The sequence below is a fragment of the Cucumis melo genome, chromosome 5 (assembly GCF_025177605.1).
Source record: "Cucumis melo cultivar AY chromosome 5, USDA_Cmelo_AY_1.0, whole genome shotgun sequence".
Taxonomy (NCBI): domain Eukaryota; kingdom Viridiplantae; phylum Streptophyta; class Magnoliopsida; order Cucurbitales; family Cucurbitaceae; genus Cucumis; species Cucumis melo.
This window is the reverse complement of record NC_066861.1, coordinates 2,877,444-2,899,085: the sequence shown is the minus strand read 5'-3', so window position 1 is coordinate 2,899,085 and position 21,642 is coordinate 2,877,444. Positions and strand designations below refer to the sequence as shown.

Below are 21,642 nucleotides of genomic sequence, written 5' to 3'. Positions count from 1 at the left end.
CTCCGTAGACTTTGATTTTGACAACTTGCATGGTGATGGAATCTCTTTCTCTTCTTAGGAACAAGGGATTGAACTCAAGGTTCCCCACCCCACCTCAAATATTTGCTTTTATAAGAAAAGAACACATTTTCCGTAATAATCTCTAGAGAGCTTACACTGAATCAAGATCAAACTTTGCTATAGATACTAAAAGTGAACAAAAAGGAGAATGGATGGACATAAGACATTATCAAAGGGATAAGCCCTTTCCTTTGCATGCATAAAATCACTCTTGAAGAAAGAGCAAAAGCCGGAGCTCAACTTCAAAGGAGGTTGAATCCAACCATGAGGGAGGTTGTGGTAAAAGAGATCTTGAAGTTCAACAAGGTTGGAGTTATCTATCTCGTTCCAAATAGTATGTGGGCAAGTCTTGTCCATGTCGACCCAAAAAGATCGAAATGATGATGGTGGATAATAAGAAAAGTTAGATGATCTCGTCACAAATTCAAAATGGATGGCGTATGTGTATAAATTATAGAAAGTTTAACTAAGTGACAAAGAAGGACATTTCTCAATCTTGTTCTTGGACCAAATGATAGATAGATTAGCAGGAAAGCCCTTCTTTTGCTTCTTTCATGACTTCTTGGGTTTCTACCAAATACTGATCATTCAAGAAGACCAAGAAAAAACAACATTCACATGTTACCTGCATTTTTAGAAGAATGCCTTTCGGTCTTTGCAATGCTCCGTGTACTTTTCAAAGATGCATGATAAGTATTTTCTCTGACATTATTGAAAATTGCATAGAAGTTTTAATGGATGATTTTATGGTATATGGTAGTTCTTTTGATGAATATTTTCATAATCTAGGTTTAATCATGAAAAGATGTATAGAAACCAACTTAGTTTTGAACTATGAAAAACGTCACTTTATGGCTAAACATGGCATAATTTTAGGTCTATCTACTTTCTACAAACGATATTGAGGTAGACAAAGCTAAGATAGATGTGATTCATAGTTTCCATATTCTACTTGCATTAGAGACGTTAAGTCCTTTCTAAGAACAGTTTAAAAAATTGCATTGCCTTTAACCAATCTTTTGTTGAAAGAAGTTCATTTTTCTATATATGATAAATGCTGACATGTTCAAAGAGAAGTTGACCATCGCCCCAATCCTCCAACCTCCACAATGGGACTTACCGTTCGAGATTATGTGTGTGCTAGTAATCTAGCAGTTGAAGCTGTTCTTGGACAAACGGTGTACAAAAAGGCACACATCATATACTATGCATCTAGAACTCTCAATCCAACCAAGTCAACTACATTTTAGGTTCATAGATAATTGTCTTTTCCGATCATGCGACTATTAGGTACTTGATGATTAAGAAAGAGTCCAAGCCAACGCTTGTGAGATGGGTCCTTCTTCAAGAATTCATTCTAACAATCAAATATAGAAAAAGAGCTGACAATTTCGGAGCCGACCATCTTAGTATGATTTTACAAGAAGAAAATAAATTTCGTTGAGAGAGGATTTCTTGGATGAACACCTTTTCCAAGTAAATGATCCACCTTTGTGGTATGTCGACATTGTAAACTACTTGGTAACCGGTGAGCTTCCTTTCGAATTTACTTTTGCTCAAAAATCAAAATTGCGTAGTGATTTCAAGTACTATTTTTTAGGACCTCCTTACTTATCGAAGTTTTGTTTTGACTAAATGATTAGGTGTGTTCTCAAACATGAGCACGACTCTATCTTGTCTTTTTGTCACAAATTAGCATGTGAGTGACACTTTAATCGTAAGAGAACCGCAAGAAAGATTTTAAATAGTGGATTATATTGGAATGCACTTTTTATCGATGTTTAGAATTTTTGTAAATCATGTGGAAAGTGCAAAGAACCAGTTCACTATCTAGGAGGCATGAAATACCATTGTATTTCATCTTAATATGTGAAATGTTTATGTAAGGGGTATGAATTTCATGGGTCAATTTCTTACATCTCATGGTCATTTATATATTCTATTAGCGGCCGATTATGTTTCAAAGCTAGTTGAGGCTATCCCCACTTGGGCTAATTGTGCTTTTACTATCTTAAGGGTTCTTAGTATCTAACATTTTCTCTAGATTGGCATTCTGGAAGCGATAATTATGATCAAGGGACCCACTTTTGCAATCGTACCATTGAGGCATTAATGAAGAGGTAGGGTGTTCAACACCAAGTTTCTACTCCTTATCACCCTCAAACGAACGGTCAAGCTGAGATTTTCAAATTGAGAGGTGAAAAGCATTGTAGAAAAAACCGTCAACCTGAAGAGGAAGGATTGAAGCCTTCGCTTGAATGACGCTCTGTGGGTGTACTGCACAACTTATAAGACTCTAATTGGCACTGCTCCATTCAAGCTTGTTAAGGTAAGTTTTGCCACCTTCCGGTTGAGATCGAGCACAAAGCGTATTGGAGGGAGCAGTGCCAATTAGAGTCTCTACAAAAGCTGGTGACCACAAAGCGTATTGGACAGTCAAACAATGCAATGTCTCTAACAAAGGCTGGTGACCAGAGATCATTGGATCTTCAAGAGCTTGAAGAGTTGAGGTTAGATGCATATGATAACACTACAATTTACAAAGAAAAACTGAATGTTTCCGTGATATCAAAAATTGCACAGCTATCAAACTCCATCTCAGTCCCTCTTTCTTTTATATTTTCTCTTTCATCATTTGTGACGCATCTCTTTCAACAATCTTTTTCACTTTCTTCATTGATTCCACTTCATGGCCATGCATGAACTGAGAAAATGCTTTCATAAGTAAACAAATATATGTCCTTTTTGAATTATAAGCTAACTGATTTAAGCAAAGTATCATACCATTTTATTTTCGCATCAGTAAACAAATATATGTACTTTTAGATAAAATTAATGGATGAATATTTAATTTCTAGCTCATAGAAACACTAAAAAACTACTCAAATTACTATTTCCTGCTTTTATTTAAATATTTGAAGTACATAATTGCTGAAAAGAAGACCCCCTTAGCTATGGGAATTGGACAACTCTTTCAACAACTTAAGGCTCAAATTTCATTGCTGAAAGCTCAGCATTTCCTCTCATTTCATAAATCACAATTAACCAAACCTACAATTATATTTTTGTACATTCAGAAAGGTGCAATGATAATCTAATCAAAAACAAAATAATAATAACAATAAAGCACCCCTCGGGTATTAAAGAGGTAGTTGAAGACTAAAGCAACACCATTTTAGAAAAACAAAAAATGGTCTAAATTCATTAGAATTTCAGCTCACGCAGGCAATTGATTCATCCATACGGTTGTAGAATGAGCTGAGTTTTGTAATGGCAAGAGCCTCTCCAAACAATGATGCTCTGGTCGATTTTGATATACGGACTTCGACAAAGTCACCAACCACTGCTTTCCGATGTCCATCATAATCACCATCTCGATGTGGAACTGCAACATTAACAAACGAAACTCTATGACTTCTGTCGCTCTTGCCGATCATTTCTGTCTCTGGGGCTCTCTTGTTTGGTCCTTCCACAAGCACCAATTGGACACTACCAATTTGTGAATCATAACACCGTCCTGTACTGTTTCGAAAAGCTTCAATGAGTTCAGTAAGTCTTCTCTGCTTCACTTCCTCTGGAATGTCATCGACATAGTTCCGATGGGCATGAGTCTTTTCCCTCATGCTATATGCAAACATGTAAGCCATATCGTAACCAACTTCATTAATCAAACTCAGGGTATCCGCATGTTCCTCTTCGGTCTCCCCACAAAAACCTATAAATTGGAATGGAAAACGATGCATCAAGCCAGCAATACTACTAAGTGAAATATATTACATTGAACAACATGGATATATAATGACAATGCATTTTTTTGCAATTTGAAACCACTGATATTGAAGGAGGATTGCACTTCTGCTTCAAGAACTAAAGCACTACTTTCATCTCATAACGTTGAGGGAAATATAAAAAATTAAAAAAAAAAAATCTCTAATATCCATGGGATAAAGGCAAAGAAAAAAGAATAATGTATTTTAAAAAAAATCCGACTCTACTTGCTACTGTTTGTATTAACCATGTATAAATCCAGTATTATTAGCCCAAGCTACTTTGCTGGAAAATTAAATATGATATGGATCCAACTCGAAAAGTTAAGCAACGGTATCAAACCAATCTCCAACACATGAATTGGACAATGTTCTTCAGCAGAGAAAAAAGGATGATCAAAACTTCTTGCTACACACCACAATAAAAATGATTAGCTAAATCAATGAAGGAAAGTGACATACATTGCGTTATGTGAATTACATAGTGACACTTGTTTACAAAATCAAATATCGTAGAAGGTTTTCATTTAAGCTCAGTATCAGCATTACAGATATTCTGTTTTTTATTTTGTTTGTTTTTTTTTTCTTTCCTTAACAAGGATAACCGTAACAAAAAGTTCACAATTTTGGATTATACTTTAAAAGTTCAATGATTTAAATAACGAGGGCCAATATTACAGGGATAAAAACGACAGTTGAATCCAATTTATAAGAGAAGCGATGACAGATTCACAAATGTGGTCCTCCAACAGCAGAAGAGTAGAACGATTAGTATTTTTACGAGTACTGTAATATGACGATGAGACTGAGAGAAATTGAAATGAAAGAACAAACATTAGCCAGTTAACTGACAAATGAATCAGCAAGTGTTTCAAACGAAGCTTAGACTGTTTTACATATTTCCAATCTGATTTCTATTGCAGACATTATTATAGCTAAAATGGTTACGGGTTATTGTATCTTTAAGCATTAGTCTATTCTCATTTTATCAATTAAAAGTTTCATCCCTTTTCAAAAAATCAAGGAAAAAAAATTGGTTAAGGACTAAGGAAAAGTAAAGAGATTTTAAAAACAAAGAAGTTCTATATCCTGATCCAATAACCACTGCCGTTGGCTACGAACTTCTGACCACACGAGGTATGGGTACCAATGCTTCATATACAAAATAATCAATATTTAATCCAAATATTGCAGATTTTTTTAAATAAGAAAATATTATAGAAGTTAAAAAGGCCCACATACCACAAATGAAATCACTCGTTATTCCCACATCTGGAATGATTGATCGAATCTTGTGCACAAGATCCAAGTAGGCCTCTCGGGTGTATCCCCTACGCATTCTTTCAAGTACTATGCTATTCCCACTCTGAGCAGGTAAATGGATGCTTTTGCAAATGTTGTGTCTGTCTCGCATTAAATAAAGGAATTCATCCGGAAAGTCTTTAGGATGTGGAGATGTGTATCTAAACCTCATCTCAGGAAATTCAGTGGATAGACGATCTAAGAGATCAGAAAAACGCAAACCCATTTTCTTAACCTTGGCTATGGTGGAAAATCCATCACTGAGTTTCCAATTAGTTCCTGGTTCTATGTCTGCATTCTCAGTGGTATCATTATAGCTGTTAACATTCTGACCAAGAAGAGTTACCTCTTTCACACCTTCTCTATAAAGTTCTTTAACCTCACACACAATTGATTCAACAGGACGTGACCGCTCTCTGCCCCTGGTAAAAGGAACAATGCAGAATGAGCACATATTGTTGCAACCTCTCATCACAGATACAAATGCAGTGACTGAATTTTTGGCTATTCGTACCGGACTTATATCAGCATAAGTTTCTTCAAGGGAAAGAAGTGTGTTTATTCCCTTCTGACCATAATCTACTTCATCCAATAATCTTGGTAGATCTCTGTAAGCATCAGGTCCGCAAACTACATCAACCATCTTGTCTGAATCTAGTATTTTATCTTTCAACCTCTCAGCCATACACCCCAAAACAACTACTTTAGGAGGATGTCGAGACTGTGATCTTCCGGTAGCAACATTACTTTTCCATTGTCTCTTCAGAAACCAAAAGTAATTAAGTCTCTGCCACACCTTCTGTTCAGCATTGTCCCTGATAGCACAAGTGTTGATAAAAATGATCTCTGCAGTCTCAGGAGTGTCAACAGTTTCACCGTATCCAGCTTTTTTCATGATAGATAGAACAACCTCCATATCATTAATATTCATTTGACATCCATAGGTTTCATGATAAACACGACCTCTTGAAGGCACATCAGAAGCTGGTAAGGATCTGGTCATGAAAAGAAAGAAAAGAAATGTTTGGCACATGATTAAACTTGTATTACTTGAGATGGAAAAACTTTGTGAAATATATTCTCTCCATGAAAGGTACAAACAATAGCAAAAAGTGAGGGCTGCCCACCACTGTGAAAGCTATATGAGATTACAGAAAGTGCACACAAGAAGCATTAATTTTATGAGGGGAGCGTAGATACAAAAGTCCCCAGCTAGAAAGCCACAATTACAGACTGCAGCATGTAACTCTCAAGACCTCCAAAATTTACAAACACTACAAGTTCCTTTCCAATATTATCTTCTTCCTTTACGGCCAAATTCTTAACACCTTGATATGGTTTCACTTTCTCAAGTGAAGAAGCCTTTTGCAAACTCATGGCATTTTTGGATAACCCATCTCCCTTTTTCTGTATATCGTATTTGTCATGAATATAGTTTCAGTTTGCTAAAAAAAAAATACAAATGAATAAGAGTAATGTTAATATGATTATATGCCTTGTATCCCCTTTGTACTTTGTTCCCTCCCAAGTGAACGTTACTTATTCATTTTTTTTAATAAAAAAGAAAAAACAAAACTTTCATAAGATTAAATCAGAGGACGTCTGTGTCTACAAAAAAGTGGCCAAACAGAATGCAATGCATGGTTTTTGAAGCTTCTGTGGTGCACAGCAAGGAATTAGTCCGCATAGACTTCTATGTCTAAAGCAGCCTAAATTTGTACATAAAAATTTATATACTATGTATCTATTAACAACCTTAAACAGCATAAACTTCGAAAATGATAATCAAAGTAACAAACAAAGTCCATCCGTTTACACACGATGATTCCACATTTCAATTACACATAGGTTAGATCATCATTTAAAAGTTCCAACAAGAGAAAAAAACGAATAGAAGGAAATGGGAGTTATGATTTGAAAAGAAGTGCACAGTCTTACTCAGTCCCATTTTGTCTCAGAACCCAAGATTGCTCAGTGGAAATAGAAGGCCTCAATTCCTCCAATCTTTGGACTGACCCAGAGGCAGTTGTAGCAGCAATAAACCCACCACGAAAACGACGAGTACTCCGAGAAAAAGACCCAGAAAGTGGAATTGCAGTGGTGGGAGAAGCAACATAATTGGGAGAAGAAGGTAGGAAATAGGAAATGGAGGAGGAGGAAGATTTGGAAAAGGGTGGAGAGTAGCGAGCATAGCGAAATTTGAAGAGGGAAGAAGTGGGTTTGAAGATTATGGTGGTGGAGGAAGAGAAAGGAGGGGCTCTGAGAACGTGAAAGCCCATTTGAGAGAGTGTGGATGGGGAGAGACTCACTTGGTGGGAAGTTAAACCGATGATTGTTTTTCGTTGTCCATCGTAGAATTTTAGTCCCTCCAGACGATCCTGCCGTAGGCAAATGCATAAATTAGGGGAAATTGCATTTAACTTCAATTTCAATTTGACTAATTTTCTTTTTAATTTTAATTTGAGTTTTTCACATAAGAAAATTAAATAAAAATTTACTTTTCGAATGATTAAATTGTAAAATAAATTATTTTGAAAAAAAAATGATGTGTTTGACACTGCGATCTAAAATGGATTTTGAAAAAAAATGAGTTTATAAAATAATGTAATTTTAGGATAAATACTTAAAACTAATTTTTAGAAAAATGAATTTTTGAGGTGTTTAATAGTTTTTTTTTTCTTTTTTTGAAAAAGAACTTTGGCCACTACTTTTGACGATCCTTTATCACCAACCTCCGACAACCGTCACTGTTGATCGTTTTAGGCCAACACCTAATTACCATTTCTAACAACAGTCACTTATGAACCTTTGACCACCATCACCACCAATATTGTCTACCATTTTTCCCACAAATTGTTTTCAGTCAACCTCCGACGATCGCTTTCCAACAATTGCTGCAAGCCAAACTTTAGGTGATCATTTTCTGGTAATTTTCGCAAGCTAACCATCAACCATTGTCGATCGTCGCCAACGAACATATAGTCACTGTTTTTTTAGTTAGTGTTTTTCACATATTGTTAACGGTCGACTTTTGTCTACTGTTTTTCCAGTAATCGCTATTTGTCAACGTCTGGCTTTTTGACAACCATCGTAGACCAACTTTGACAAATGTTTTCAATGCCTGCCCCCTGCCAACTTCCAACGACCATTTTTCAGCGTCATTATTGACAACTTCTTGACATTGTTTTCCAATGCCCTTTTTTAGCAACCATTGTAGACTAACTTTTGACTGCATTTTTCGATCACTGTTTTTGACGACCGACATCGACACACCATTGACCACTGTCGATCGTTGTCAACAAACCTCAAATCACCGTTTTTTGCAACTGTTTTTTATCAACCACTGTCAATCAATTTATGTTTACCATTTTCTCCACGACCACTTTCAACCAACCTCCGAGTATCCGACAACCACTTTTGATAACCACTTTCGCCCAACTTTCAACGACCATCATTTGGTGATCTTCTTCGGCCAACCTCATGTCATCATTTTTTGGTGATTTTCTTCGGCCAACCTCCTGTCATCATTTTTTGGTGATCATTGTTGGCTAACCTACAGTCCTTGTTTTTCGGTGATTATCATCGACAAACTTTCCTTTGCCATTCTTCAAAAATCGTCGCCTGCCATCTCCAACCACTATCTTCGATGACAGCCTATAGCCAACTTCCAACCATTTCCTTTACAACAATTGTTGTCAGCCAACCTTCGGTGACCATTATCACCAAACTTCAATCATCGTTCTTCACGACCGCCACTGAGCACCTTTGACCATCGTCTATGGTAACTATTGTATGTGACAACCAACGACCAACTTCCAACAACTGTTTTCCAAAGACTATCATTGGCCATCTCCGACCACTATCCGCAATGATCATTTGCCCACTTTGACCATCAACTCCATGGGCAAATTCTTTATTGTAATTTTAGATTAATAAAAAAATTAGTATATAACAAATCAAACAAACTTTTGTTTAAAGTTGTCAAACGCATGTGTGTTTTTGGTTTTAAAGAGCTTTTAGGAAAAAAAAAGATGTTTAAATGAAAATGCATTTTGAAAAAAAAAATCTTAAGTCATTCCAAGTGGACCCTTAATCTTTGAACTTTGGTATATAACGATTTAGTTCTTGTACTTTTAATTATGTAACAAATTAGTTCATAAATTTGAATATATAACAATTTAGTCCTTCTACTTCCAAATTTTGGACAATTAGTCCTTAATGTAACAAAGTTCATAAAAATTAGATGTCAATATTATTATTTATGATGTAGATTGATATGAGCTGACCAATCATCACATTATTAATTAGATTTTATTGAACAATTGTGATTGTCCACACGAGATTTACAGAGAAATTTAATTTATGGAGTTGAACTTGTATTGATGTTGTGGTTGTGTTGATTTGATGCGATGTGATTCGATCTCTAATGCTTGATTCTCTTATTTTCTTTCGGTTAAATGTGTGCGTTTGATGTATAAAGTGGAACAATGTTGATCTTGAAGGCCACAGTCTTGTAAGAATACTTGTATCTTCAAAGGGAACTTTACTTGATGTTCTCGAAGGTGGAATCTTGGAAGAATATTTGTATCCTCAAATGAACTTTAATTTTCGAGGCAGTCAACTTGCCCCTGGCTCTTGGGAGAATTTGGTATAGAGTAAAAAAATTCTGTCCCCTATCAAAAGAATTCTTTATTTATAAAATTCTTTGGTGGACTTTACGAGCTTGGGCCTGGATGGTTCATGCCATGGGCTCAACCACATAGATTTGGGTCATATTTAGCATTTGAGTTAAATTAAGTTTTTTTTGCTCAATTGAACTTTACCTAAGTAAATAATATTTAATTTGACCAAAATAATTAACTTGATCCAAAAGTCATAATGCATGTGGCATCATCAGTCACATTATGTTTTCAATTTTAATTTGGAACACATATCAATTTTTAATTAGTTCCAAATTCAACAAATTCAATTATTTGCATTTTTCCGTGACCAAAATTTCTTATTTAATACTGATGTAATTTTAATATTTTTCAGTTTTATTCTGTTTAATAAAACTTAAGTAGGGTTATGATATAAATCTCCTTAATCTTAATTAATAAAACAAACTAATCCTAATCCCAATAGATTAAGGATTTAACCACAATAACCTATTCCTTCTAGATTTGATTGGGAGACTATTTAAGTTGTTTAGAGAAGATTTTGATAACCGAAGATTTAAGGTTTTTTTGGTCAAATGAAAGTTTTCAAGTAGAGGAAAAGCCTCAGACTCAAAGTTGCAGGTCAAGTATACCCAGGTCATCACAATTCTTTTGCGACGTAGATTGCATGTGAAGAACATTCAAGTAAGTTTGATTATGTTGCTTGTGGAGTGTTCAAACTTACATAGTGACGAACTACTTCGCCTTATCTCTAGGTCTTCGATCAGAGGGTAATCCATATCTAATTATGTTGATGTCAAATAGGGATTTTATATAATCTGATATTAAGGGTTCACCGATTGGGTTACTAATTTTTTCAAATCTTAGGATTTTCATATCATTTGGTACTTAAACTCTAAACCGACTATATGTTTAATTGCTTTGTTGATTGAGGCTTAGTTTCTAATTAGGATTTTTGTTTTGTTCATGTTTGAATAAAGAAAAAAAATTTACTATGAATTGAAGTTGACCTACCGTTACAAACTTGAATTTAAGAAGAAAAAAAAAACATTCAAAGTTTGAGATGTCATGGAATTATGAAGAAGGAAAAAAGAAAGAAAGAAAGAAAGAAATTTGGTAGAGGACTGTGACAATTGGAGAAGTTTAAAATTTTTGGAATCTAACACTTTTGAATTAAGGAACTCAATTTTCATAGCTTTTATAAGCTCCTAAAATTTAATAAGTTTATTCTGTTCGAGTCGAAGAATTGACATCTTTTATGGCCTCCTACCGATTAAAATATAACAAAACATCTTAATCTATTCTTATTGGGATTGATAAATATAGATTATTATCTTAGTCCATCATGATCTATCACAAAATTGTGATATTTTTAAAAGCTTTGTCATTTAAAGTAATTTCAAATTACGTAATAAATTTGTTTATAGAGTGAATCTTTGATTAGAAAGTTGTTTGACGAAAATGGAATATAAACATAAAAAGAGGGTTAAAATAGTAGCTTAATTTCTATTTTAATTTTCATACTTTCCATAGATTTTAAGTTTATTTAAAGGTATTTCCTCAATATTTATCGTTGAATTTCTAATTTATTTCTTTTTTCAAAATGTATTGTAATTAAAACGTGGGTAGAAAAATGAAACTGATTAAATGATTGATCTCGAAATTGATATTTGACTAAATTTCTAAATCTTATATACAACTATTTTATTATAAATTTTGAAAATATATAGATATATGGGTACTTCTTTTAATGAAAAAAAAAAACATTGTCATTATTTTATCCATTAAAGTAACAAAAAATGTTCAAAATATTATTTTATTTCCTATATTTTTAATTTTCTCGATTTTAATTTATAAATTTAGTCTTTAAAAATTAAATTTTACTAAAATTGATTAAATACAATATGTTAGTATAATTTTAAAATTTAAATTTAAAATGCTATATTAGTTCATTTTTTTTAAAAAAATAATAAAAGAGTATTTGACTCATTCAAAGTATAAAGAGTAAGATTAGAAATCGGAAGAATATATAGACTAAAATTTGTAAATATATTACATGGTATTTTTACTATAAATTTTGTAATATATACATATATTGTAACACAATTATTTTAAATAAAAAAATGCTAAAGATATTTATAAATATAACAAAATGTGTCTGTCAATAACAGATGAAAATAGTCTATCAATCATTGGTAGATAATCATGTTTTACTATACTAGTTATGTTTTACTATACTAGTTTGAATTACGTGAGTTGCACAAATTTAATAATGTTAAAATTCGTATAAAAGTTAAGAAAAACACAATTCACGTTAAATTATATATAAAAAATATAGTATACATTAGACAATAAAATTGTGGTATAGTCTTAAAAATTACAAAAATGTTACAATGATTTTTTAAATCAAGCTAAAAAAATTCACAAAAATTTGGGAGAGTAAGTTAAGAAAATTAAAACTAAAAAATGGATCGAAATAGATAGAAACCATGGATTAACCCAACCATCTAAAAGTTAGATTTGATAATCTAAATTTTTATTTTAAAAAAAAAGTTTAGACATATAAAATTTTATAAAATAAAAAAATAGTAAAATAGATATTAGTTAAATATAAAATAGGATTGTTTTTTAATATTTTATTTATTTTTGAAGTAGATAATAGTGATTTTTCTCCATCATTTTGGATATATTAGTAGGAAATATAAATTATTATTATTTTTTTTAATCTCTTCACATTGAAAATATCTATTATTTTTTTAGATTATATTCTCTGTGAAAACTTTTTTCTTCCATTTTATCAATATTTAAAATTCTATTGATTTTTTTAAAAAAATATTTTAAAGTGAATATTGTTGAATAAGAAATTTTAGAATCAATCACAAATTGTCACGTCATTTACTAAAATAATTATATTTGGGATTAATTAAAAATTGACCTGTACTAAAAATTGCCATGTGTCCCAAATTAAATTTAAAGACAAATTGGACATCAATTAAATATTATTTATTTTGGCTAAAATTCAATTAAGCCAAAATTAAAAATGAACAAAATCCATGTGATTAAGTTCATGCTTATGGTACATGGACCAGACCAACCCAAGTCCAGACCCAAGTCCACCATGTAACTCTATAAATAGAGACAAAATTGAAGAAGATACAACCTTTCTTCCAAGACTCCAATTTCAAGAGCACCATCGAAGATTGAAGCTTCTTCGAAGTTCGAAGGTTGAAAGGTTGAAGCTTCTTCGAAGGTTGAAGCGTCTTCGAAGATTGAAGCTTTCTTTCAAGACTCCAACTTCAAGAACACATACAAGCTTTCTTCCAAGACTTCAACTTCAAATTATTCTTCCAAATCTTCATACAAGCTTTCTTCCAAGACTCCAACTTATTCTTCCGAACTCCAACTTCAAGAACACCCTCGATTGAAGCTTCTTCGAATATACAGACTTTCTTCCAAGACTCCAACTTCAAGAAGTGTTTCGCTTCCTCAAATCAAACTTAAGCATCCGAGAGAGAATCAGAGGATCAAATTCTAAGATTGAAGCTCATTTGAAGATAAAGTTTTCTTCCAAGACTCCAATTTCAAGAACAACTTCGAAGATTGAAGCTCCTTTGAAGATCCAAGCTTTCTTCCAAGTCTTCAACTTCAAGAACACCCTCGAAGATTGAAGCTTCTTCGAAGATATAGTCTTTCTTCTAAGACTCCAACTTCAAGACCACCTCAAATCAAGGGTAAGCATCCAGCCGAGATAGAATGAGAGGATCAAATTCTAGAGATCGAATCACATCCCATCGAATAACATAGATACAACATCATTCAACTCGACGAATCAATTTTCTCCGGAAATCTCGTGTGAACAAATATTAAAAAATCTATTTTTTTAAAAGGTTAGTCCGTTTAAAATCTATTTATGTTTACTTAAAATATATTTTAAAATGAATATCAAATCTATTATTTCTTTTTTCGAATTTTTGTTCCCTATGTGAATTTATCATAAATTGTTGAAAATATAAAAGAATAGATTAAAAACTGAAAAAAAAGAACAGGAAACTAATAAAGTTTGTCTAACTCTAAATTAATTCAATTTAAAATAAAAATTGAGGAAGGAGAAATAATAATAAAATTTGAAATAATACTGTAAAAGATAGAGAGAAAAAAGAGTTTGGAAAAGATAAAGAATGGAGAAGGAGAGGGGCGGAAAAGAAAAGAAAAGAGAAGAGAAGAGGGGAAATTGAAAAGAAGAGAGAGAGGGAGAGGGTAATGGTCTCTCCCTCCCAACTCTCAACCTTTCAAATTTTGAAAATTATCAAAATCCAAAACCCAAAACACAAAACTCACAATATAACCCTCCCTCCCTCCTTCTCTCTCTCTCCTTTTCCACTTTCAAACGTCTCTATAAGCGCGCTCCTTCTTCATTTCGTTCATTCTCTCTCTCTCTCCCTAACATAAACCCTCCTCAGATCCATCTCCACTTTCACTTTCCTCTTCCTCCCAATACCCATTTCCCCACTTTTCATTTTTTGTAAGCTCCTTCCCCCCCTTCTCCAATCTCTTCAAACTTCATTCATTCCCCCAGCTTTTTCTGGGTTTCATGTTTTTTTTTTTGTTTTTTCCTGTACTCTTTCATTCCTTTCCTGGTGTTTTTGTTTTTCTTTTGAGCTCTTTGCTATTCTCTCCTTTTTTTTTATGGATCTTCAATTCTTCAATGAGAATGTTTTTTTTTTTTTTTTTTTTTTTAAAATCCTTTCAGCTACTGAACTATGTCATTTTTACTAATTTCTTTGTTAATGTAATCAATTACATCACTTTGAAAGTGGATTAATCAAATATCAACAATAACAAACTATGGGACTTGTTCCATTCTGATTCATCATGGAAATGTGCTTTCTTTTCACTTTTTTCATCTGCCAATTATAAGACTTCTCTGCCAGTTTATGACCCTAAATGCTTTCTGTTTGTTGGAGGATTTTGGATGAAAAACATGGGTGCATTTGGTGTAGTTTTTGTTAAGACACTACTGATCCGGAACTAGTCCATGTGATTTTTTTTTTGTTGATAATATGTTGAACTAAAACGCTAAAAGGTAATTGTGTGCAAATTGTGTGAAATTTTGTTGAATCAGGAAGTTTGAATGATTGAAAGTTCCTTATGGTTCTTGTTTACATATCATAATAATGTCATGTTACCTTTCATCCCCTGCTGATTCTTGTCTGTGAAATGTTTGGTTACTAACCACAATCTGTTTGATGATTGTCCACACAGAATGGACTCACTCCCGGATGCGATTGTTCAGTGCATCTTGTCACATATGAGCAATGCTCGGGATGTGGCTGTCTGCAATTGCGTATCTAAGCGCTGGAAAGACTCGACACCCTACATTCGAAGTCTCTATTTCCCTCGTAACTCTTTTGACAACCATTCGGGCGGGTTGAGTCCCGACAACATCATTTGGAGGATAATATCATCCATTGTTCACTTGGAGGAGCTTGTTGTTTATAGTCCATTTACAGGTGCTGGTCTTTCTTCATGGTTGTCTAGTGTTGGCCCTTCGCTTCGACACCTTGAGCTACGAATGGATAATCTGGTTGATCTTCAGGCTTGTCAAGAGAGCCCTTCCAAGTTGGAATGCCTTAAATCTGCAGCAAATTTGGAGACACTTAAATTGTGGGGTGTGTTAATGACACATTCACCCAGGTGGGATGTGTTTCAAAAGCTAAAAAACCTTGAGATTGTTGGTGCCAAATTTGAGGATCCTGCATTGAACACTGCTCTTCATGCATGTCCTAATCTGTCCAACTTATTGCTCCTTGCTTGTGAAGGTCTTTCTTCAGTTTCAATTGAGCTGAAGCATTTGGAGCAGTGTAAGCTGGACTTCTATGGCTTGGGGAACTGCTCACTTTTGATCAATGCTCCCAAACTTCAACTCCTTGAAGTTCAAGGCTGTAGTTGGATTAGAGCCCGTGGGACAAGTTCCTTGAGAAATCTTTCAATTGCCAATAATCACGGTAATCATCATAACTAAAAATCTTGTGAAGGAAAGTTTGGTATGATTCTTGGGAGGGTGAAATATTCGTTCAACCAGTTAAAAGAAAAATATTCTTTCATAGTTTACAAGTATGTGATCAAAACACTAAATATAAGAACCTTAATTATATTAAAGTATCACATTCAATAGTCATTGTAAACTCATTTTATGACAGTTATGATAGTGATTGTCTTGTTTGTCTTTAATGTTTACAAAATACAACATGATTTAGGGGATATAGTCGTTTCTTGTATGGAAACCATCAATAAGAACTAGGTTTAGGGTATACAAGGTGGAAGTTTGAAAACGTTTTAATTAAAGAAGTACTACGCGCACAGGATATCTTTAGGAGCCTTGAAATATTTGTTGCCTATCTTTATGGTTTGAAATATTTCATGATACAAGGATAACTTCGTTTCTTAAATCTCCAATAGAAAGAGCCTACAAGGTGGGTTCTGATAAATTTGCAAAAGTACTAACGCTTAAAAGTCACTTGAACTTCATTTCTAAGACCTCAGCTATATTAATCTTTATCCTTACGATTTGCTAAGTATGAATCTTTATCCTTACAATTTGATAGGAAGAGTATACATGGTGGATTTTGATAAGCTTGTTTCACTGGAGACTCTCTCCTTGAGAGGTATTCAATGGTGTTGGAGTGCAATAAGCAGAATTCTTGAATGTGGGAGTGAAGTGAAACATCTTTACATGAAGGTTGAGTTCACTGGAGACTTTGATGCGCTTGAACCTTTCCCAGAAATTGACTTTGTTGAGTTTTTCAATAACCATCCAAAGTTGCAAAAGTTTGACATACATGGAGCCATGTTTGCTGCACTTTGCCAAAAACACAGCCTTAAAAGTGTAAGTAGAATCAACTTGTTCTCGAGATGGATTGAGTTCTTGGCTTATAAATAACATTCTTTTGTTACTCAGGTGGATCCAGATTTTGCAATCTCATGTTTGGAAGAAGTATGGGTTACGGTTAGATCACCGTTGAACGCCGAACAGAAGATGAATACTCTTGAGTCGTTTACAAAGTATGCCAAGAATTTGAAGGCATTGGTTATAAATATACTTCGGATGAAGAGTAGCCATGGCAGTGCAGATGATTTCTTCGACGATATTTGCAAATTTAGACATTGCCACCCTAAGATCGTTCGCATAGAATAAAGCACTTCTCATTTGTGATTTTATTTCATCATTTATCCTTTCACATTCTCTGATTACAGGTTGGCCTCCTGAAATGATTTAACTTAGTTTGGTCATTCTTTTATGAATGAACTCATAACTAATTGCTCCTCTCCAGCGTTCTTTGATGCGACCATCAATCAAAGATGTTCATTTATTGCTGGCTTGAGCATAGTTCAATTGGTCAAGTAACCGTTTTTATAGGTTGTAGGTTTGAATTCCTACCGTTTGAATTGTAATAACCTAAAAAGAAGACAAATTGATATTGGTATTGAAGAAATGTGTTTTCTACATTTGATATCAAAATTTCTTAGTTTGAAGGAATGACCGAATCATTTTCCATAATAAAGATTTGGATAATTTTGTCTGATGCACAAGAACAAAGAGTGTATTTTAGTTTAAACCTACCAATTTGACCCAACTTTTTGTTTAGAAGGTTGAATTATAAGATTGGTTATTGGAGTTGTTGGTTGTCTATAGGTTAAATTACATGTTTAGTTTCAAGTCTTTATCAAATAGCTTCTTAAACTCTACAATTTTTTAATAGGCTCTTAAATTTAGAAAATTGTCCAAAAAGAACTAATTTTAGTTTTCACCTTTTGAAAATAACATGTTTTTCATGTATATACTTGTAGATATGTTTCTTTCTAATGGTCGAGATTATCATTGAGATCATATTGTAAATATTTAAAATTTAAACTACTCTATCTCAAGAAAGGAAGGGAACTACCCTTGATTTAAATAACCCTTCGTCTTCACGTAAACGAACTAGGTTCTCATTTCACTCGACTTCTTGCTTTCTTTACTCTGAAAATCATTAAGTCCACTATTACTCACCTACTCAAAATGGTTTAGTGCATCCTTAAGCTTAGATTTGTAATGGTATTCCACTTTTAATTTACTTTATCTGTTAATCTACTTTTGGTAGATAAGTTTGTTGGCTCAATTTGAGTGAAGGAGTAAAACAGTGGCTCCTAGACTCCACAGAAGGGGCTGAAAGATTAAGTCTGGTTCTCCCAAATTACTTGAAAGTTGAATGAATGAGTGAGTGAGATAGATTGGGGCTGTCAGACAAAATTGGGTACAGGAAGGTGGAGAAATCGGGAAGAGAAACAAATTGTCAAAAAGAACTGTCAAATCTGGAGAGTTTTCTATGAGGAGCTTGTTCAAGGCCATCCAAATAAGATAAAATTCTGTAAAAATACAGTAAGAGGTTCCTCTTGAAGTTTCATGAAGGTTGTTTAGGCTAATTCTTAATGGATTAGAAAAATATAAAGTTAAACTTACCCAACACCAGCTAGCCCCCTAACACCCATGATCCACATGGCCATGTGTGTGTCCTGCTGCACACTGCCAGTGCCGCTCACCCCTGCGCCCAGCGTCATAGTCGCACTTTCAAGCATAACCATGACACCCACACGTCCTAACTGCACTTTATGTTGTTCAACCAAATGTATTTATTTGAAGCTTGGGAGAAAATTTTGTGATTATTTGAAAATTTTAAAGATATTTCGGATATAAATCGCATAAATTTGGGTCTAAAGCCAATTTTGGGATAATTTTGAATAATATGAGATTTATTGAGAAAAATTCTTAAATGGGCATTGATTAAGGAGTAAATAAATTAAATGATATAAAGAAGAACCCATGAGATATGAAACCTTAAGGAGCTGTTGGAGATTAGTTAAAAGCTTGTAGAAATAAAGAGTTATCACCAACCACATAAATTTGCAGAAATATTACATCCTTTCCAAGTCATTTCATAATATCGTTGTTCATTGATAAAATAAAAGGACTTATTTTGTAGGAAGTATGATCTACTGAAGCAAACAAGTCCATTAGAGCAAGCATGACTCAATTTCAAACTAAAACGAGTTACAAAAATATCCTTGTTGGCGCCATTTGCAACACCACGATACGTGTCACGATGCTATTTTCTCGAGAGCTCACTTTTCATGAAGTGCTGCAGAATCCATGTCTAGTGCCACGCCCCCATTTTGATTGCCACGGCGCTATCAACAGTTATCCCTAGCACGGTAGCACTATAAACTTTGACGATCATTTAGTTATAAAACCCCCTTTTTCTCTTGTACTTTACACAATCAACTTCATAATTGGTCTTCCAAATTCATCAATAAAGTTTCTGTCGATTTCTTTAAAGACATCTTCGGTGTTCATCCTTCTTGATGCTACCGCAAGATCAATGAAGAACTAAAAGGTACTTCTTGGAAACCCAAGATTTTTTTAGTTTAATCTTTCTTGAGAATCTTTGTTTAATTTCTAATGAAGCTAAGAATAATTTTCTAATCAAAATTGTTAATCGAGTGATTCTTGAAATGATTTTAAAGATTTTTCCTTTTAATCTTTTATTGTATGATCAAATTTGAATTCAATTAATCAAACATTAGACTTTCCTTACCTAAGAACTTAAAAGCAAACTTAAAGGATGCATAGAAACCACTAAAATGAAAATGCATTCGATAAGTTTAGAATGAATCTTGATGTAAATCTTGTTCATTAAATAAGGTTAGTGGAATGATTGTTATTGCAATATTGTGATTTATTCAATGGTAGAAAGATTAACTAAAAATACCCATTCCCTCTCGAGATTTTATTTTGTGTCCAACTTCTTCAAAAACCGAAAAAGATTTACTTTATTTACTTTTCTACAGAATTCTTGATCGATCTTTACTACCTTTGTGGTAGTTCCTTTGTTTAAACGTTTGAGTTTATAAATATAACTTTCTTGGTTGAAGTTTGAGGGTGTGTATTTATACATTCGTTTTCTTTAAAGCGACATCGCTCCAATGCCTCCAACAACCATATTTCGTTAGCTTGATCAAATTACACTTTTTCTATACAAATTCAGAGATGAATCTTATTGTTAACTACAATTATGGAATACATCCAAACAATTAGAGTAATCAAATTGACACTTTTCTTCATTTTTTTCTTGATAATCATGGCCTCAACAAATTCATAATATAAAATCAAAACCAAACCAACCATTACGAAAATTACATTTATAGCATTCAAGTTTTGATGAATATGCACGTTTGGTCTTTGAATTTTAAAAATATACTCTTTTAGTCCATAAGTATATAAAAATAAACTCATTTGGTCCTTGAATTTTCAAATGTATATTTTTATAGGTTAAGTTTTAAAAAATAGATTTAATAAATATTTATTTCTTTAATTTTTTAAAAAATAATTATATCCTATTTAAAATTAGAAAAAACTAGTTTTAAAGAGGATATTATTTTTGAAAAAAATTTAAAGGTCTATATAATTATTTTTCTATACTTAAAAAATTTTATTTGAGAGACATTTTAATTTTTTTTAAACACTACAAACTAAAAAAAACTACATTTTGAAATCGGTAATTGTACGATTTTTATGTAAAAAGATGAACAATGAAGATGTAACTTAATTGTCAACGTGAGCTTACCTGAGCTGTCATCTATATGTATTTATTACCATTAATTTTAATTGATGTTTTAAAACATATTATTTAGACGTAATAAATTTCAATTAATATTTGAACTTATTTAATATAAATTATTGTCGTTAATTATCAATATTTTAATTAATTTAGCTTTATTTAATTAAAAAACGAGGAGAATTGTAGCGAAAAAAATGAAACTATTTACAAAATGTAGTGAAACACCCAACTATTTACTGTCCGCTAGTAAAATTAGCCATTTTTTAAATATTTCATGTTTACACTTACATCTTTCTTCTTTCCTTGCTGCCATTTCTTTATCTTCTTTTGCGATTTCTTCGTCTTTCTTCTTTTTCTCTTCTAGTATAATCTTTCCATCCTCTTTCTTTATTTTCTTTTTTTTGTCTCCGATTTCTTTCCATCGTCTTTGTTCTTTTTTTTTTTACATTGTTTAAATTCGGGTAACCAAATCTACTATCGTGTAAAAAAAATAGCAAAATCTAAAAGATAGTATATAAAGAACTTGAAAAAATGTAAACGATATTGTAAAAAAAAGTAAACGATTGTGTTAAAAAAACAAACCATCATCTAAACGATTATGTAAAAAAATAATCAAAGTAAAGTACAATTTCTTTTAAAAAAATAGTTTAACCAAATCTAAAGGATAGTGTACGAAACGAAAAACCATTTGCCGATCAAATCTACCTAAAAACAATTATAACCAAATTAAAAGATAGAATTAAAAAAATAATTACCAAATTAAATGACCAAATTTATACGAGAACAATAGTCATTTGGTACTACGCACGCATTGTTAACGAAACATTTTTGGTATTTTACACGATCGAGCTGTAGACTTATTTCGTTTTCGAAATTGTTCTATATAGTGTAAATATTTTGCCGCTTTGTTCTATTCGTAAAAAAACTTCTTTCAAAACTTCGAAAATCAAATAAATCTATTTTATAAATCTTAAAACTAAAAAAAATATTTTTAAAATTCATGGACCAAACAACAGACATGTTATTGAAGACTTTGGGAAACTAAAAACTAATTTTCCCAACAATTTTGTTAGTTACATTATGTAAGAGATGTTGTCAACATTAATATACAATCTATGGATCCATTTGCAGATTTATGAAAATAAAACCTTTTTTTCCCCTTAACTTAGCTTCCCTAAACTATTTTCTTATATTTTCCTG

The 21,642-nt window shown here is 32.7% G+C and overlaps 2 protein-coding genes across 2 annotated transcripts; one reads left to right on the top strand and one right to left on the bottom strand.

Annotated features, from left to right (window-relative positions):
* Nucleotides 1-3,054: 3,054 nt before the first annotated feature.
* On the bottom strand, nucleotides 3,055-7,513 carry LOC103491318 (CDK5RAP1-like protein). Its single transcript, XM_008451205.3, has 3 exons — nucleotides 7,068-7,513; nucleotides 5,070-6,124; nucleotides 3,055-3,775 (listed from the first exon to the last, which is right to left on the bottom strand). The coding sequence occupies exons 1-3, from the start codon at nucleotides 7,406-7,408 to the stop codon at nucleotides 3,273-3,275; spliced, it is 1,899 nt and encodes a 632-aa protein (XP_008449427.2). The 5' UTR covers nucleotides 7,409-7,513; the 3' UTR covers nucleotides 3,055-3,272.
* A 6,445-nt stretch (nucleotides 7,514-13,958) lies between these two features.
* On the top strand, nucleotides 13,959-17,324 carry LOC103491319 (F-box protein At1g10780). The gene is made up of 4 exons (XM_051085171.1): nucleotides 13,959-14,309; nucleotides 15,050-15,792; nucleotides 16,393-16,673; nucleotides 16,746-17,324. The coding sequence occupies exons 2-4, from the start codon at nucleotides 15,051-15,053 to the stop codon at nucleotides 16,980-16,982; spliced, it is 1,260 nt and encodes a 419-aa protein (XP_050941128.1). The 5' UTR covers nucleotides 13,959-14,309; nucleotide 15,050; the 3' UTR covers nucleotides 16,983-17,324.
* Nucleotides 17,325-21,642: the final 4,318 nt, after the last annotated feature.

Coding starts and splice junctions, on each gene's coding strand:
- LOC103491318 (XM_008451205.3), bottom strand. CDS start 7,408: ATGGGCTTTCACGTTCTCAGAGCCCCTCCTTTCTCTTCCTCCACCACC. Junction 6,125..7,067: donor CTGAGACAAAATGGGACTGA/GTAAGACTGTGC, acceptor TTTCATGACCAG/ATCCTTACCAGCTTCTGATG. Junction 3,776..5,069: donor AACGAGTGATTTCATTTGTG/GTATGTGGGCCT, acceptor TCCAATTTATAG/GTTTTTGTGGGGAGACCGAA.
- LOC103491319 (XM_051085171.1), top strand. CDS start 15,051: ATGGACTCACTCCCGGATGCGATTGTTCAGTGCATCTTGTCACATATG. Junction 15,793..16,392: donor TTCAATTGCCAATAATCACG/GTAATCATCATA, acceptor ACAATTTGATAG/GAAGAGTATACATGGTGGAT. Junction 16,674..16,745: donor AAAAACACAGCCTTAAAAGT/GTAAGTAGAATC, acceptor TTTGTTACTCAG/GTGGATCCAGATTTTGCAAT.